Genomic DNA, 19,894 nt, shown 5'->3' on the forward strand with positions numbered 1-19,894 from the left:
CTGTTTGCTGATGATACAAATGTTGTGACTAATGTAAACCAAGTACTGCCAACATCTGCAACTAGAGTTTTGAAATATTTACAAAATTGGTTTGAAATGAGAAAGTTAACTTCAAATATTTCAAAAACTAATTACATCCATTACAGGAAAACAAAGTCACAAAATGTCCTGGACCTCAGAATACAAAGTAAAGATGTTAAGAGAGCAGCTATCGCAAAATTTTAATGTATCCACAAAGATGAAAATTAGGCTGGAAAGCCCACATCTACTATCTCGCTAGCAAGTTAAGTTCTGCTTGCATTGCAGTACTTGTAATTAGTAACGTGTCTAGTGAACAGTGTAGCAGAAGTGTCTACTTGGCTTACATTCACAGTGCTATTACTCATGGCCTCAGTTTCTGGAGTCATAATCCAATAAATCTAAAAACAATCTTCACACTACAAAAATGAGCTGTTAGAGTATTTACCAACAGTTTGAGGGTAACCCTCCAAGCAGCTATTTCAAAAGCTAAATAATCTAACTTTACTGTGACTGTACTACAAAAAAGTGAGAGTGAAGTGAAAATTTCACAACCATCTCATGTCTACATTCATATAATACAAGAATGTGTAATGATATCCATGTAAAAAGAGTAAACAAGGATATTACACAGAAACAAACAAACATTCAAGTACAAAATTGTATAAAAAATTCCAGTGCATATAAAAGAAATGAAAAAATTGTCTTACTGAACGACTGCAATTCAGTGCGAGGGAGAATCTTCAACAACCCAGTATCAAGTAATTACATTCATGTACTATGTTGATACTATATGCCACAGTCAGTGTCAATAGTGTTTTCAGTCAAATGTTTCTATTATCTGAATTAGTATTTTGGACAGAAGAGTCACAACCACTATGTGTTTTTATTTAAATCTTAACAATAATCCATGAAAAATATATTTTATGCGATTAATCAAAGTTGTATATACTGTTTAAATAAAAGTTCGTATAGGGTACTATGCACCCTTGTACTTTTAGAATGCTGTTCATCCTTGTGCGCATGTATGTGTACGTGCACATAAAGTTTACTACTGCCGCTGCTACTACTACTACTACTACTACTACGATTGGCTGGATGCCAGGATCAGCACCTTCATTGTCACCTGTGGAGGCTACATCACATACTAATATGGGTGTTTTGGGATGGATACCTTATAACTCCATGTGCTATTATTTGTAAATGTAAACATTTCATGTACTCCATATGCACTGTTGCAACAACAAACCTTAAGTGAAACAGAAACCTCTAAAAGGATGACTATTTTTTTTCTGGCAGTGTAGAATGAAATTTGTACATACTGTAGTGCTTGTGTCATAAAACCGATGAGCTCCTTGGTTAGAAAAGACAATAAAAAATAATAATGCTAAGTGATCAATGAGAAATATGCATAAGACTGAAAACATAAATGAGTAAAAAGTAATGTCTGATTCTGATGGATTTTAAACACAATTACTAACTGTAAAATGTATGAAGGTTTCACCTTATTGTTCCTGAAAACAGTACAGGATCTTGTGGAATAACAGACAAGCGACTCCTTAGATGTTGGAGCTTGACATCTGCTATGTTAACACCATCAACTGTAATTTTCCCAGATGACAGTTCGGCCATTCTATAGATAGCTGCTACAAGAGAACTTTTACCAGATCCAGTCCGGCCAACAATACCTATTAAGAAAACAGTTGCATGAATCACTTTGAATATTGTCTGCAACTTCTGTCAGTGATGATGTTAGTGTAATCTTAACAATAAATTCTGAATAGTTATGCATGTATAAACTGTCTACTAATTTGAAGATGGTAAGCAGGAGATCCCAGGTTTGAGTCTCGGTAGGGGCATACATTTTCAACTGTCCCCATTGATATTTATCAATGCCTGTAAGCAGCAAAAGGTGTGGATTTCATTGTAATTTCATTGTCGACTAGTTATTGCACCAGAGAAAGGTGACTGTCCTGTTCCAACAATTCATTACAAAATTGTATGAAAATTATGCAGTTATATTTACTTATTTTGTAATTGTAACATGTAATTCCATACGCAGAGATTAAAGCTTTGGGACGTGTGAGGTGATAAAGTTCATGGGTCATATCTGGAACTTGTGGATGTTTGTGTACATCAGTTCTAATGGAACAATGTAATTGTAAGTTTATGAGTGTGTACTGGAGGGCAGCAAAATAGAGTCCTTCATTATCTCAAGGACACTATGAACTATGGCATTATGTTTAACAAAGGAGATTTTAAAATTCTGTATGTACTGTAACTGGACTCAAATTTTGTAGAGATTTAACTACTGTGTTGTTTCAATAGAGGAGTGCTTTTCCACTGGGGAAAAATAAAATTTCATGTGTGAGCAAGAAACAGGAGAATGTTACAACCTCAACTACTGAAGATGAGTAAGTAGCTTTAAATTCTGCATTCAAAGAGGCTGTGTATTTGAGGCAGCTGACAGAAGAATTTTTAAATGATAGGCATCAAAATTCTGTAATCATTTTTCATGACAACCAGTGTTCTATTAGACTGTCACAAAATCCTGTGCTTTGTACTAGACTGAAACATGTTTGTGCTAAAGGACATTTTATTAGACAATGTGTAAAAAGAAAGGAAGATTGTTGTTCTGTAGTTGCAATCATAGGAAATGCCTGCTGCTGTATTAACTAAACCACTTGCTATGGAACAAAACATGTATCTTATTAATAAGTTGAAATTGTTGCCAGGTTAAGTGGTAGTGTTGTTACAATGGTAATCTGGCTCCTTGTTTCATTTTTATCAATGCCTTTTGTGATGTGTGGACTATTTTTGTGTTGTTATTCCTTTTGCCTGTGTATAAAATGTAATGCAGTTTCTGTGAATACAAGTATTATGAACAACGTAATTTTTATTTATGTTTACCATCATAAACACCATAATGTTCTAACCACACTCTGCTAACATCTTATGGACCCAGGATGGTAAATCTGTGCAGTGAACTATGTATGTCATGTTGGTAGGAATATAAATAACTGAACAAGCTTATTCATTTTGTGTCCACTTATTATAGTTGGTCTTTCATGAAATTCATCATTGTCTAAACTCTTGTTTTTTGGAAGAAATCTGTAAATTCAGGTTTCCTAAAATGTCTTCAAATGGAAGTTAGATGAAAACCACTATTCCAGAGGTACACAAACTAAGAAGCAAGAATGATTACAACACATAAAAATTTAGGATGAAACTTATTCTAATGCATGAAAAATTATGGAACTATACCAAGGGTGCAAGTATAGTTAGAAATGCAGAGAAGGATACAGATGTGTGGATACTTATTCTTTTGCATGTGGCTAAATCTCTGTATGCACATGTGGACAACATAACAAAGGAAAGGAAGCTTTGGATACCCTGGAACATCTGCTTGCTGGTATGAATAAAGCTAAGTGAGATGCTCTGTTGGACACTACATTATCTAAATTTGAAGGAGATGTTCAGCATTATGTAACTCATATTCCGGATATAGTCAACAAACTGCAGAGCATGGGCAGACCAGTTGATGATGGACTAATTGCACTCATTATGCTTAGAGGCTTACCAAAAGTTTGTCTACTTTACAAGATAGGTATCAAGTCCAGTAAAATGGATGAAAATTTCACATCAGAAAACATAAAAGCAAAGTTTGCTAAATGGAAGTATGGAAGTTGCTAAATGGAAGTTGGACAAAGGTGGTGGTGATAGTGCCTTACTCACAAAATCACTGCAGGTTCTTCTAAAGACAAACAAGAAAGGCAGAAAATAAAAATGTTTCAGTACATAACTGGTGCAGTGTTTCATTATTTAAATAAAAAATATTTCAATTGCTGGCAGTGTGGTCACTAAAGTCTGAGCGTCCACAGAAGCAAGAATCTTCAAAGAAGTATTTCAAGGGAGCAGAAAAGTAATTGTTTGATGGACTTGGTATGTCAGATTTCAACCAGAATGAGTGGATTATTGATTCCAGAGCATCATCGCACACGACTTCAAGGCAGGGATGGCTTCAAGATCTTGTACCAGAAACTTGCCAACAAAAAACTGTGAAGTGTGCTGATACTATTGAATTAATAAGCAAAAGGAAAGGAGATGTATTTGTCAGTTCATCATGTGTATCTACATTCAGAAATGTTATTCTTGTCCCGGGCTAAACCACTAATTTGTAGTCAGTTTTTTTTGGTTAAGAAAGGCATAAATGTTATTTGAATCTTGTCTGCCTAAGCAATATAGAGCAGAGACATATGATACTGCTGTTTGCATAAAGAACCATGTTCTTCATAGAGAATTTAAAGGCAAGACTCCACAGAAGTTGTGGAAGAGAAAAGTATCTTCTGTGAGTCATTTAAAAGTGTCTGGTTGTTGAGCTCTTTTTCATATACTAGATAAAAAAAGAAGAAAGTGGGATGTCAAAGCTAAAGAACTTGTTTCTGTAGGTTACAATGGAATGACAAAAGGTTACAGATAAACTGACCTACATAATTCCAAAAAAATGTGAAAAGCAAGAGTGTCGTTTTTCTGGAAAATGAGTGCATGACACTGTCAGTGCTAGACATATAAGAGACTGAGATGCTGCCATCAGACCCTGATGCTCCAGAAGATCAGCCAATTAGGTCAGCCTGTGTACCCACAAATGAGTACCTTGAGTATGTCACCTATTTGGTAAGTAGTTTTTCCAGTTTGGGAGCAAATCCTGTTAGTCTGCGAGATACTATGTCAAGCAGTGATAGAGACTTCATAAAAGCCATGAAAGAGAAAATGAAGTGTTTTCAGAACAATGGTGTTTGCGAAATTGTGGACCCAGTAAAGAGGAAAAGTATTGTAGGTAACAAGTGAGTAGTTGAGTTGAACACTCTATTGTACTAGACTTGTTGCTGATGGATTTACTCACAATATTGGTATAGATTATGATGAAACTTTTTTACCAGTTGTGAGACATAGTACTCTTACAGCTCTCATTAGTTTAGCTATTAATTTTGATCTTTAGATTTGTTGTTGTTGTTGTGGTCTTCAGTCCTGAGACTGGTTTGATGCAGCTCAGCATGCTACTCTATCCTGTGCAAGTTTCATCTCCCAGAACCTACTGCAGCCTACATCCTTCTGAACCTGCTTAGTGTATTCATCTCTTGGTGTCCCTCTACTATTTTTACCCTCCATGCTGCCCTCCAATACTAAATGGGTGATCCCTTGATGCCTCAGAACATGTCCTACCAACCAATCCCTTCTTCTAGTCAAGTTGTGCCACAAGCTCCTCTTCTCCACAATTCTATTCAATACCTCCTCATTAGTTATGTGATCTACCCATCTAATCTTCAGCATTCTTCTGTAGCACCACATTTCGAAAGCTTCTACTCTCTTCTTGTCTAAACTATTTATCATCCACGTTTAACTTCCATACACGGCTACACTCCATACAAATACTTTCAGAAACTACTTCCTGACATTTAAATCTATACTTTATGTTTACAAATTTTTCTCCTTCAGAAACGCTTTCCTTGCCATTGCCAGTTTACATTTTATATCCTCTCTACTTTGACCATCATCAGTTATTTTGCTCCCCAAATAGCAAAACTCCTTTACTACTTTAAGTGTCTCATTTCCTAATCCAATTCCCTCAACATCACCCGACTCAATTCGACTACATTCCATTATCCTTGTTTTGCTTTTGTTGATGTTTATCTTATACCCTCCTTTCAAAACACTGTCCATTCCGTTCAACTGCTCTTCCAAGCCCTTTGCTGTCTCTGACAGAATTACAATGTCATAGGCGAACCTCAAAGTTTTTATTTCTTCTCCATAGATTTTAATACCTGCTCCGAACTTTTCTTTTGTTTCCTTTACTGCTTGCTCAATATACAGATTGAATAACATCGGGGAGAGGCTACAACCCTGTCTCACTCCCTTCCCAACCACTGCTTCCCTTTCATACCCCTCGACTCGTATGGCTGCCATCTGCTTTCTGTACAAACTGTAAATGGCCTTTTGCTCCCTGTATTTTGCCCCTGCCACCTTCAGAATTTGAAAGACAGTATTCCAATCAACATTGTCAAAAGCTTTCTATAAGTCTACAAATGCTAGAAACGTAGGTTTGCCTTTCCTTAATCTAGCTTCTAAGATAAGTCGTAGGATCAGTATTGCCTCACGTGTTCCAACGTTTCTACAGAATCCAAACTGATCTTCCCCAAGGTCCTCTGCTACCAGTTTTTCCATTCATCTGTAAAGAATTTGCATTATAATTTTGCAGCCGTGACTTATTAAACTGATAGTTCGGTAATTGTCACACCTGTCAACACCTGTTTTCTTTGGGATTGGAATTATTATTTTCTTCTTGAAGTCTGAGGGTATTTCGCCTGTCTCATACATATGGCTCGCCAGATGGTAGAGTTTTGTCAGGACTGGCTCTCCCAAGGCCGTCAGTAGTTCTAATGGAATATTGTCTACTCCGGGGTCCTTGTTTCGACTCAGGTCCTTCAGTGCTCTCTCAAACTCTTCACGCAGTATCATATCTCCCATTTCATCTTCATCTACATCCTCTTCCATTTCCGTACTATTGTCCTCAAGTACATTGCCCTTATGTAGTCCCCTATATACTCCTTCCACCTTTCTGCTTTCCTTCTTTGCTTAGAACTGGGTTTCCATCAAAGCTCTTGATATTCATGCAAGTGGTTCTTCTTTCTCCAAAGGTCTCTTTAATTTTCCTGTAGGCAGTATCTATCTTACCCCTCGTGAGATAAGCCTCTACATCCTTACATTTGTCCTCTAGCCATCCCTGCGTAGCCATTTTGCACTTCCTGTCAATCTCATTTTTGTGGCGTTTGTATTCCATTTTGCCTGCTTCATTTACTGCATTTTTATATTTTCTCGTTTCATCAATTAAATTCAATATTTCTTCTGTTACCCAAGGGTTTCTCTTTACCTATTTGATCCTCTGCTGCCTTCACTACTTCATCCCTCAGAGCTACCCATTCTTCTTCCACTGTATTTCTTTCCCCCATTCCTGTAAATTGTTCCCTTATGCTCTCTCTGAAACTTTGTACAACCTCTGGTTCTTTCAGTTTATCCAGGTCCTATCTCCTTAAATTCCCACCTTTTTGCAGTTTCTTCACTTTTAATCTACAGTTCATAACCAATAGATTGTGGTCAGAGTCCACATCTGCCCCTGGAAATGTCTTACAATTTAAAACCTGGTTCCTAAATCTCTATCTTACCGTTATATAATCTATCTGATACCTTTTAGTATCTCCAGGCTTCTTCCAAGTATACAACCTTCTTTCATTATTCTTGAACCAAGTGTTAGCTATGATTAAGTTAAGCTCTGTGCAAAACTCTACCAGGCAGCTTCCTCTTTCATTTCTTAGCCCCAATCCATATTAACCTACAATGTTTTCTTCTCTCCCTGTTCCTACTCTCGAGTTCCAGTCACCCATGACTATTAAATTTTTGTCTCCCTTCACTACCTGAATAATTTCTTTTATCTCATCATACATTTCATCAATTTCTTTGTCATCTGCAGAGCTAGTTGGCATATAAACTTGTACTACTGTAGTAGGTGTGGGCTTCGTGTCTATCTTGGCACTGTGCTGTTTGTAGTAGCTTACCCGCATTCCTATTGTTTTATTCATTATTAAACCTACTCCTGCATTACCCCTATTTGATTTTGTATTTATAACCCTGTATTCACCTGACCCGAAGTCTTGCTCCTCCTGCCACCGAACTTCACTAATTCCCACTTTATCTAAATTTAACCTATCCATTTCCCTTTTTAAATTTTCTAATCTACCTGCCCAATTAATGGATCTGAAATTCCATGCTCCGATCCGTAGAATGCCAGTTTTCTTTCCCCTGATAACAACGTCCTCTTGAGTAGCCCCCACCCGGTGATTCGAATGGGGGACTATTTTACCTCCGGAATATTTTACCCAAGAGGATGCCATCATCATTTAATCATACAGTAAAGCTGCATGCCCTCGGGAAAAATTATGGCTGTAGTTTCCCCTTGCTTTCAGCTGTTCACAGTACCAGAACAGCAAGACCATTTTGGTTAGTGTTACAAGGGCAGATCAGTCAATCATCCAGACTGTTGCCCCTGCAACTACTGAAGAGGCTGCTGCCCCTCTTCAGGAACCACACGTTTGTCTGGCCTCTCAACAGATACCCCTCTGTTGTGGTTGTACCTACGGTACGGCTATCTGTATCGTTGAGACACGCAAGCCTCCCCACCAACGGCAAGATCCATGGTTCATGGGGGGGGGGGGGGTCTTTAGATTTATCATTTTGATATCAAGGCTGCTTTCTTATATGAGAACTTGGAGGACACTATTTTTATGAAGCAACCAGATAGTTTTGTACCAAAAGGGAATGAAGGTAAAGTCTATTAAGTATCCAAGGCTACTTATCGCTTAAAATGGCTAGCCAGATAGTGGTCTGAAAAGACACATACTGTAGTTTTTGATCTAGGTTATGTGAATATTGTTCATTAGGTCAGGTAAACAAACAATATTCACAATATTATTCATTAGGTCAGGTAACACCCCCATGAACCATGGACCTTGCCATTGGGGGGAGGCTTGCGTGCCTCAGCGATACAGATAGCCATACCGTAGGTGCAAGCACAACAGAGGGGTGTCTGTTGAGAGGCCAGACAAACTTGTGGTTCCTGAAGAGGGGCAGCAGCCTTTTCAATAGTTGCAGGGGCAATAGTCTGGATGATTGACTGATATGGCCTTGTAACACTAACCAAAATGGCCTTGCTGTGCTGGTACTGCCAACAGCTGAAACCAAGGGGAAAATACAGACATAATTTTTCCCGAGGGCATGCAGCTTTACTGTATGGTTAAATGATGATGGCGTCCTCTTGGGTAAAATATTCCGGAGGTAAAATAGTCCCCCATTCGAAGCTCTGGGCAGGGACTACTCAGGAGGATGTTGTTATCAGGAGAAAAAAAACTGGCGTCCTATGGATCGGAGTGTGATATGTCAGATCCCTTAATCGGGCAGGTAGGTTACAAAATTTAAAAAGGGAAATGGATAGGTTAAAGTTAGATACAGTGGGAATTAGTTAAGTTCGGTGACAAGAGGAACAAGACTTTTGGTCAGGCGAATACAAGGTTATACCCTACTGGCCATTAAAATTGCTACACCAAGACGAAATGCAGGTGATAAACCAGTATTCATTGCACAAATATATTATACTAGAACTGACATGTGATTACATTTTCACGCAATTTGGGTGCATAGATCCTGAGAAATCAGTACCCAGAACAACCACCTCTGGAGGTAATAACGGCCTTGATACGCCTGAGAATTGAGTCAAACAGAGCTTGGATGGCGTGTACAGGTACAGCTGCCCATGTAGCTTCAACATGATACCACAGTTCATCAAGAGTAGTGACTGCCGTATAGTGACGAGCCAGATGCTCGGCCACCATTGACCAGACGTTTTCAATTGGTGAGAGATCTGGAGAACGTGCTAACCAGGGCAGCAGTCGAACATTTTCTGTATCCAGAAAGGCCCGTACAGGATCTGCAACATGTTGTCATGCATTATCCTGCTGAAATGTAGGGTTTTGCAGGGATCGAATGAAGGGTAGAGCCACGGGTCGTAATACATCTGAAATGTAACGTCCACTGTTCAAAGTGCTGTCAATGAGAGCAAGAGGTGACCGAGACATGTAACCAATGGCACCCCACACCATCACGCCGGGTGATATGCCAGTATGGCGATGACGAATACATGCTTCCAACGTGCGTTCACCGCGATGTCGCCAAACACGAATGTGACCATCATGATGCTGTAAATGGAACCTGGATTCATCTGAAAAAATGATGTTTTGCCATTTGTGCACCCAGGTTCGTCGTAGAGTACATCATCTCAGGCACTCCTGTCTGTGATGCAGTGTCAAGGTAACTGCAGCCATGGTCTCTGAGCTGATAGTCCATGCTGCTGCAAACGTCGTGGAAGTGTTCGTGCAAACGTCCCCATCCGTTGACTCAGGGATCGAGACGTGGCTGCACGATCTGTTACAGCCATGCGGATAAGATGCCTGTCATCTCGACTGATAGTGATACGAGGCCATTGGGAACGTGATGGTATGCATTTCTCCTTCTTACATGAGGCATCACAACAACGTTTCACCAGGCAACGTCGGCAACTGCTGTTTGTGTACGAGAAATTGGTTGGAAACTTTCCTCATGTCAGCACGTTTTAGATGTCGCCACTGGCGCCAACCTTGTGTGAATGCTATGAAAAGCTAATCATTTGCATATCACAGCATCTTCTTCCTGTCGGTTAAATTTCGCATCTTTAGCACGTCATCTTCGTGGTGTAACAATTTTAATGGCCAGTAGTGTAAATATAAAATCAAATAGGGGTAATGCAGGAGTAGGTTTAATAATGAATAAAAAAACAGGAATGCGGGCAAGCCACTACAAACAGCATAGTGAACGCATTATTGTGGCCAAGATAGACACGAAGCCCACACCTACTACAGCAGTACAAGTTTATATGCCAACTAGCTCTGCAGATGATGAAGAAATTGAAGAAACGTATGATGAAATAAAAGAAATTATTCAGATAGTGAAGGGAGACAAAAATTTAATAGTCATGGGTGACTAGAATTCGGTAGTAGGAAAAGGGAGAGATGGAAACGTAGTAGGTTAATATGGATTGGGGGTAAGAAATGAAAGAGGAAGCCACCTGGTAGAATTTTGCACAGGGCACAACTTAATCATAGCTAACACTTGGTTCAAGACTCATAAAAGAAGGTTGTATACATGGAGGAAGCCTGGAGATACTGACAGATTTCAGATAGATTATATAATGGTAAGACAGAGATTTAGGAACCAGGTTTTAAATTGTAAGACATTTCCAGGGGCAGATGTGGACTCTGACCACAATCTATTGGTTATGAACTGTAGATTAAAACTGAAGAAACTGCAAAAAGGTGGGAATTTAAGGAGATGGGACCTGGAAAAAATGAAAGAACCAGAGGTTGTACAGAGCTTCAGGGAGGGCATTAGGGAATGATTGACAAGAATGGGGAAAAGAAATACAGTAGAAGAAGCATGGGTACCTTTGAGGGATGAAATAGTGAAGGCAGCAGAGGATCAAATAGGTAAAAAGACGAGGGCTAGTAGAAACACTTAGGTAACAGAAGAAATACTGAATTTAATTGATGAAAGGAGTAAATATAAAAATGCAGTAAATGAAGCAGGCAAAAAGGAATACAAACGTCTCAAAAATGAGATCGACAGGAAGTGCAAAATGGCTAAGCAGGGATGGCTAGAGGACAAATGTAAGGATGTAGAGGCTTATCTCACGAGGGGTAAGATAGATACTGCCTACAGGAAAATTAAAGAGACCTTTGGAGAAAGGAGAACCACTTGCATGAATATCAAGAGCTTTGATGGAAACCCAGTTCTAAGCAAAGAAGGAAAGCAGAAAGGTGGAAGGAGTATATAGGGGACTACATAAGGGCAATGTGCTTGAGGACAATAGTACGGAAATGGAAGAGGATGTAGATGAAGATGAAATGGGAGATATGATACTGCGTGAAGAGTTTGAGAGAGCACTGAAGGACCTGAGTCGAAACAAGGCCCCCGGAGTAGACAATATTCCATTAGAACTACTGACGGCCTTGGGAGAGCCAGTCCTGACAAAACTCTACCATCTGGCGAGCCATATGTATGAGACAGGCGAAATACCCTCAGACTTCAAGAAGAAAATAATAATTCCAATCCCAAAGAAAGCAGGTGTTGACAGGTGTGACAATTACCGAACTATCAGTTTAATAAGTCACGGCTGCAAAATTATAACGCAAATTCTTTACAGATGAATGGAAGAACTGGTAGCAGAGGACCTTGGGGAAGATCAGTTTGGATTCCATAGAAATGTTGGAATACGTGAGGCAATACTGACCCTATGACTTATCTTAGAAAATAGATTAAAGAAAGGCAAATCTACATTTCTAGCATTTGTACACTTAGAGAGAGTTTTTGACAATGTTGACTGGAATTCTCTCTTTCAAGTTCTTAAGGTGGTAGAGGTAAAATACAGGGAGCGAAAGGCTATTTACAATTTGTACAGAAACCAGATGGCAGTTCTAAGATTCGAGGGGCATGAAAGGGAAGCAATGGTTGAGAAAATTCTGAAGGTGGCAGGGGTAAAATACAGGGAGCGAAAGGCTATTTACAATTTGTACAGAAGCCAGATGGCGGTTATAAGAATTGAGGGCCATGAAAGGGAAGCAGTGGTTGGGAAGGGGTTGTAGCCTATCCCCAATGTTCAAGACCCAACAGTCCACGGGAAAACTGATGCTTATGGTTTTTTGGGATGCACAAGGTCCAGTACTGGAACATTATGAGGAAAGGGGAACAACAATAAACAGTGTGTGTTACAGTGAGATGCTTACTTCCAGGCTAAACCCTGCAATTCAAAGCAAACACCAAGGACTGCTGTCAAAAGCTGTTGTGTTGTTGCACGACAACGCCCGTCCACATGCTGCTGCCCACACTGCTGAAACACTCCAGAAACTCAAATTTGAAGTACTGGGCCATCCTTCATATAGTTCTGATCTTGCCCCTTATGACTATCACTTGTTTAGTCCACTAAACAGGCATTAAAGGCCCGTCGATTTGCCTCGGACGAAGCGGAGAAAGAAGCAGTGCACTCCTGGCTTGCGACTCAACCGAGAACCTTCTTTTATGAGGACATCAGGAAGCTTGAACAACGATGGACCAAGTGCATTGAAACACAAGGAGACTATGTCAAAAAATGATGTTCTTGTAAGTTTCCTATTTGATTACAATAAAATTTTGTAACTACTTTGCAGATAATAACTGACTTACCCTGGTACAAATAATGATATTTGTACACCAAAACATTTTAACAGCAATGCACATTATTGCAGTCTGTTATTGTAATACACCACAACACAGCACAAATAATCATTTGTTTCTATGCCATTTATCACTATGTTTAGGGCTAGGGCAAAGTTATCGCTAAAACATATAAGATCACGGAGACAGAACTAATGGCAATTACTTATCTTCGGAAGGTAAAATTTCAGAACTGCTAATAGACATGTAAATGTACACACACTTGACATTCGTTTTGGAACAGTGAAAAGGGTAGTTGCTAGTCACCATACAACAGCGATTCTGAGTTGCAGAAAGGCACAACAAAAAGGCCATCAGAAAGTTAGCTTTATGCTGACAAGGCCATTGTCAAAAACAGACAACAAACACACACACACACACACACACACACACACATACTGAATTTAATGATACACCATTATTTAAGCTGCTTTTTAAAAGATTCCAGCCCAGATTTTTGGTTCATTTGGAAGTAAATTAGGAGACTTTGTCCCTTTGACATTGAGGGTCATTTGTTTTGAACATAGATTGTCACGTGATGTACCTGAATTCACCTTTGCTACCATACTTATAGTTCTCTTCTGCAGAATAGAAACCTTAACCATGTTCATTTGGTAGTTACTGCCCCAATCCAAATCTGTCTGAACTGAACTGTGACATACACAGTCACAATATATGGAACAAAAATAATTTTCATGAATGCTTTGCCCCAATTACAGGGTTCAGAATAGAATGATGTACTTTGGTGGTAAGATATTCAACAAGCTCTTGCATAAAATAAAATAAAATAAAATAAAAAATAAATAAATAAAACCATATGTCATTAGCCACTCTTCCTACAAAATATCTGAATATTTAGATTCAGGCATTGAAAATTTTTGGTAGCTACATGGCAAGTAGCAGTGTTGCCTGTAAAGTTGTATAACAAATAATAATCTATTATAAGTATGGCTCAATATTTATAAATATAAAACTAATTTCTTTATATATAAAAACATGACCGTGCTGTGTGCATGGCTCCCAAAGGCAGCCTCCAGTGGCTGGCCTGCTACATTTGACGGCTGAGTCAAACACACATTCAGCAATACCACACTCAGTGCATGCACACTCACATGCACTAATAGCATCATGCAGCACATTCTCAGTAGCGTTCCTAACACATCTATATGCATCAGCTTGCAATTACTTGACATTAGTCTTGGTGATTTACAGCTGCTTACAAAAAGCAACCAACTCATCCTCTGCACAAGAATAGAAGCACAATTGGGCTGCATTATGTCTGAAGCAATATTTTACTGAACAGTAAACAAATAACTCATGCCTGGTGCAAAATTTTACAGGTGGTGTAATATTTTACTCTGAAATGGTTATTTGTTGGAGATCTTAGGTTCAAGATGTTTTAATACCACCCATTTGTTCTTCAGAACCCATTCTATGCCTTCCTTTTCTCTCTGTTCTCTTAGAAGATTCCTCCTCTCTGCCCTAGACGAGGCTTCAGTCTTGATCTGTTCCAACTTATCAGTGATACGTTCCACTTCTTGGACTGTTCTGTCCCCTTGTCCAGTTACAGAAAGAGCTTCCATTTGTTCAACACCTGATGTTTGGGCATTTGAGGTATCAAGATGTTCATCAGTTTTTAAACTAGTTTCTGTGCACTCCATTTTGCACCCATGATAATTTTGGATATATCGGATGGACACTAGTTGAACCTCACACCAGTGTAAGGCTACTTTCTCAGGGAACTCACCCAGGATCCCTGAGGCTGCATTCATGAGGTATCTTCCCATGTTCCATGCACTTCTCCTCAGCACGGATTGAATCATGCCTTGAGTTGGGAAACTAGGTTGCTGGGGACAGAATTACAGAAAGAATTTAGGAAGAGATGGGGCACTGTGTGGCTCTTTTCATCAGGTTCATCCAATGAGGCCTGTCCAGGTTGGGGGACCTTGCCAGTATCTATGCTGATGCCAAAATAGCTCTCAGCTTCAAGCATACATGCAAACCTCTCTGCCTGGACAGTCAGTACTAGATAAGGCAGTATCACCTGGAGAGGATCAATAATATTACTCTCTTTTCAAAAATTTTTACATTTCCTGCTGTAAATCCATATTTTTTCACTAGGCAACTTCTGGATGTTGTACATTCATATTTTATTTGGGACTGGGTACAACATTTGGTCACACTTGTATAACATTCATTTAGAAGGTTATTTCCATACATACATTTGCTTTTTATGATGTTTTTGTTTTAGTGAAAGTGGCATGAAATCTTACTTTCTAACAATGACTCATAAATTATTTGTAGAGCAATTTGGCTACATATTATACACCAAGTTGACAAACTGATACAATAGCAATATGCCCATATGCAGAAGGCAATAGAATTGTGTATGCAAAGTATAAAAAAATAGTGCATTGGCAGAGCTGTCATTTGTACTCATGTGATTCATGTGAAAATGTTTTCAACGTGATTATGGCCACATGAAGGGTTTTAGTCTTTGAATATGGAAGGATAATTAGAGATAGATGCATTTGTGCAAAGTTGTTTGTGCTAAAAGACAAGCACCAATGTGTGAAATAACCACACAAATCAATTGGGGATGTACAACGAACATATCCATTAGGACTGTGCAGCGAAATTTGGCATTAATGGGCTATGGCAGCAGACAACCAATGTGAGTACCTTTGCTAACATCATGACACTGCCTGCAGCACCTTTCCTGACCATATAGGTTGGACCCTAGCAGACTGTTAAACTATGACCTGCTCAGATGACTCCTGATTTCAGATGGTAAGAGCTGATGGTAGGATTCAAGTGTGGTGCAGATCCCAGAAAGCCATGGACTCAAGGTGTCAACAAGGCACAGCACTGTGGAAGCTGGTGAAACTCCATAACGGTACCGGCTCTGTTTATTCGGAATGGACTGGGTTACCTGGTACACCCAAACTAATCATTGACCAGAAGTGGCTACGTTTGGCTTGTTGGAGACCACTTGCAGCCATTGATGGACTTCATGTTCCCAAACAATGATGGAATTTTTATGGATTATAATGTACCATGTCACAAGGCCACATCTGTTTGGGATTGGTTTGAACATCGGTTCATGTTGGCTTTTGATTTATATCTTTTATAACTCTCACAGGAACTCAGCAGATTAAAATCACATGTGTGCTGTAAATGACCAGTTCAATGTGAGGACTTTACATAATTTTTGACATTACAAAGTGTGTTGACATAGTGATTTATGTGGAAGACTCTAGTTTTACTACTTTGGTATTCGGCAGGCATTACGGAAATGAAGTGTAAAGAATGGTTTTTACTCAATTATTTGAGGCAGACTGCTTCCTCGCTTTATTGAAACTTTGGAACACTTCCTATACAGATTCCCAAGAGTGTTTATTATCACATCAACACCTGCTCTCAAATACTAGTATGTAGCTTATTTATGTGTGTGAATAACTTATATGTAGTCATTTTGTGTGTGATATTTGACATTTGCACCCACAAGCACAGTCAAACAAGTTGAAAAACTATAGAGAAATGACAGGTGTTTGCTTGCTTGTAGGCACCTATACAATAGAATACATAGCTAGGCCACAGCAATATTAACTTTTCATATAACAGTCTCGACCGAACAGCAACAGCAACAGGAACAGGAATCAGTTACAGGAAATTAGAAGCAGTTGCGATTATTATAGCCCCTCTGTTAACTCTAATTCAATGTAGATCCCTAGAACAAAAAAAGAGCCCCATAGCTGGATGAAAGCACAGGACACACCTGTCTACAGGAAGGGTAGCAGAAGTGACCCACAAAACTACCATCAAATATGTTTGACATCTATTTTTTTTTTTTTTTTTTTTTTGGGAAACATTCTGAGTTCAAGCATCATGAAGTATGTATAAAAAAGTGTCAGACTTCTTGCCACATCAATTCAGGTAAAACTTTGAGATTGTGATGATTACCTGCATTGTCCTCATCAGGAGCAACTGACTATCAAAACTAATGTTGTAGGGTCCTTATATAGCCCATAGATATCTTCTGATTGGTTGATGATTATGTAATGCTATCACAAATGGTGTCAATGTCTACACTGGTAGTGCCACTATTCCTGTAGTAGTGTAAATACTGTGATGAATATCTCAGTCTCTTTTTTGCATTGGGAGCTCATTTCCAGGCACTGGTAATATTATATCCACTGTCATGGTTCAAGTTCTTCTCACAGATTCATATTTCTACAGCCTCTTCAATTACAGAATCCCATTATATAGGAGCCTGGGCTGAAACTTTCATTTCATCAAATAATATTTTGTATTTTTTTCTGAAGCTGTGCTCAGCAACTACAGATTTCTCAAGTTCTTGATTTTTATTATATGGAAATGATACGGATGGACTGACTGATTTATTTGCTTCTGCTCTTACAAGGGGCATCATAAATCCCATGGAACCTGAGGCTGAGTCTGTCCTTAACCAGGGCTAGCATCAACTTTACCTTCCTACGAGGTTGGAAAATACATTTTATCTTCCCAGGACTCTGCCTATTTTGCTGGATGTAGCACTGTGGAAAGGGAGGAATACAATCAGTGGCTCATCATATGAATGTTCATTTTCATGTTTCCTTTTCTTGGAGAAGACTGACTTCATATCACCTGAATCATAGCCATTCTTTTGGAACACATATTTCAGATGATTAATTTTGGAATGCAAGTGGTGGTCATTAGAAGCTGAAACCATCCGCAACAGTGTTAAGCCATTTATAGCCTATATAAGGCCACCACAACAGTAGTTTTGAAAGTCAGTTGCTCCTGGTAAAGACAACTGAGCTGTCATTGAAAGCTCAAGGTTTTACCCTGAACTGAGATGGCAAGAAGTCAGAAAGTGTTTTATACAACACTGCTGTCATGAACGGCTTCATTCTCATGATGAGGTATCTCAAATAGGATGACCTCAGCACAAATTTTGAAAGCATCGATCTTGCGAAACCCTACTTGCATTTTTCTCATGTGACATAATAAAAGCCACAGACCAAGCCTGTCAGGTAGATGCCATATTATTGCTTTCCAAAGAACATTTGACTGAGTGCCATACCTACAGTTTTTATCAAAAGTATGACCATGTGGGGTATCAAGAGAAATTTGTGATTGGATTATTGATTTTTTGGTAGGGAGGACACAGCAAGTTATCCAGCATGGAAAGTCACTGATAGATGTGGAAGTAACTTGGGGAGGACCCGTAACACCATCAGACTTTTAGTAGGTGTTCAGTTATCTACAATGAAGTACAGTTTCAAAGAAGCTGCACAAATATCCAGCCAGAGCTTGATAAGATCTTAAAGTGGTGCAAAGATTCACAACTTGCTTTAAATGTTCGCAATTATTAAATTGTGCCCTTCACAAGATGAAGAAACATAGTAACCTAAATCAGGTAGCAGATTTCAGTTTATTGGTACAATACTACAGAAATACAATCAGTCTAAAAGAAGACTGCTTACAAATTGCTGATTGACTTCTAGAAAATCCAGTGGGCAGTGGAGTTTTCCAACCATTCTAGTCACCAGGCCCAGATGGGATTTTTCTGGCTCTACTGCAAGAAGCAGGAGGGAATAATTAAATTCATATGCAGTCTGTTTAGAGTCAGTCTAGTAGCAGAAGTCATCCCCAATACTTGGAGGACAGTAAACATTGTTTTCATTCAGAAGTCAGGGAGAACTGATCATACCAAGGCTAAGGATATAGGCCTAATCACTCTGTCCCTCTTTCTTTTACAGACATTATAAAAAAAAAAAAAACTGGTTAATGTGAACATGATAAAGAGAATGGTAGCTGAGGTTCCTCTACATGAAAAAAAAAAAAAAAAAAAAAAAAAAAAAAAAAAAAAAAAACATGCGTATCGACCAGTAAAATCATGCAAAACTGCTCTTTACCAAATTGTTAGGAAGGTAGAAAAAGCTCTACACATTCAAGAAGTTGCTCACTGCATCTTCCTGGATACTGAGGGGGCTCTATGCAACATGACCTTCAAATCCAAGTTTAGAGCTGCCAAATAGCATGGCATTAAGACCACCATGTTGAGCAGATGAAAGGTAAAAGTCACATTGACAGATGTAAAAATGCGGATTAACATCACCAGACAGTGTCTACAACGTGGGATTTTGTCTCCACTACTGCAGAACCAGGTGATGAATGAACTCATTATAGAGTTAAATGATAGAGATTACTTTTTCCAGGGATACACAGGGGTAACCAAGGATGCAAAACCAACATGGACTCCTCACACAGAAGAATAAAAGTTCCAAGGCAAAAGGTGCTCTCACGTGCACTACAAGGGCCTGTGGTAAAAACTGTGATCTGGGTCCCAGAAGCATGTACTGGATATCCAAATCTGTTATAAAACCTGTGATACTTTTATGGGACTCCAGTATGGTGGAATAAAGCAGAGCAAAAGGTGGCTGCTGAGGACCTTGGAAAGGTGCAGAGATTGGCCTGCTTTGCATAATAGGAGGAATTAGCAACAAAAACACTGCAGGAAAGCAGACTATGCTGGACTTGTCTCCGTTACACCTTTGGGTTACAATGGAGACACTAGCAGGGGTATAAAGGTTAAAAACTGGAATCCTTTAGGATATCCAGTATCCCACATTAATATAATGACTGTGGTAAATATAGGAATGGTTGGAGAAATTCCCACTGGCTATGAAACAGCTTCCAGCTGCTTCAACAAATGTTTCAGTGTAACAGTTGGAAGCACGGAGCATTGGAAGAATGAACCATGATACTGTTCAGGAGACAGTCTGGTTTGTGGATGGGTCAAAACAGATGAAGCTGCTAGGACCAAGGTATATGGTACTGCAGTCTCTCCAGGGATGCCAACTATGAAATTCTGGGCAGAGATATTCACTGTAAGAGCATGTGTACATGAGAATTTACTTAAGTGCTACAAGGATCATACTATCTACATTCATTCAGACAGCCAAGCATTTCTGAAATCTTC

The 19,894-nt window shown here is 39.1% G+C and overlaps 1 protein-coding gene across 4 annotated transcripts in view; it reads right to left on the reverse strand.

Moving 5' to 3' along the window:
* Positions 1-19,894, reverse strand: part of LOC124611375 (ATP-binding cassette sub-family C member 5-like) — a 515,589-nt gene that overhangs the window by 53,251 nt on the left and 442,444 nt on the right. For all 4 annotated transcript variants that reach the window (XM_047140243.1, XM_047140240.1, XM_047140242.1 and 1 more), the window contains one exon: positions 1,523-1,706. In XM_047140243.1, the coding sequence (XP_046996199.1) occupies positions 1,523-1,706 (184 nt within the window). The remainder of the gene's footprint in view (positions 1-1,522; positions 1,707-19,894) is intronic.

The sequence above is a fragment of the Schistocerca americana genome, chromosome 1 (assembly GCF_021461395.2).
Source record: "Schistocerca americana isolate TAMUIC-IGC-003095 chromosome 1, iqSchAmer2.1, whole genome shotgun sequence".
NCBI classification, from domain to species: Eukaryota; Metazoa; Arthropoda; class Insecta; order Orthoptera; family Acrididae; genus Schistocerca; species Schistocerca americana.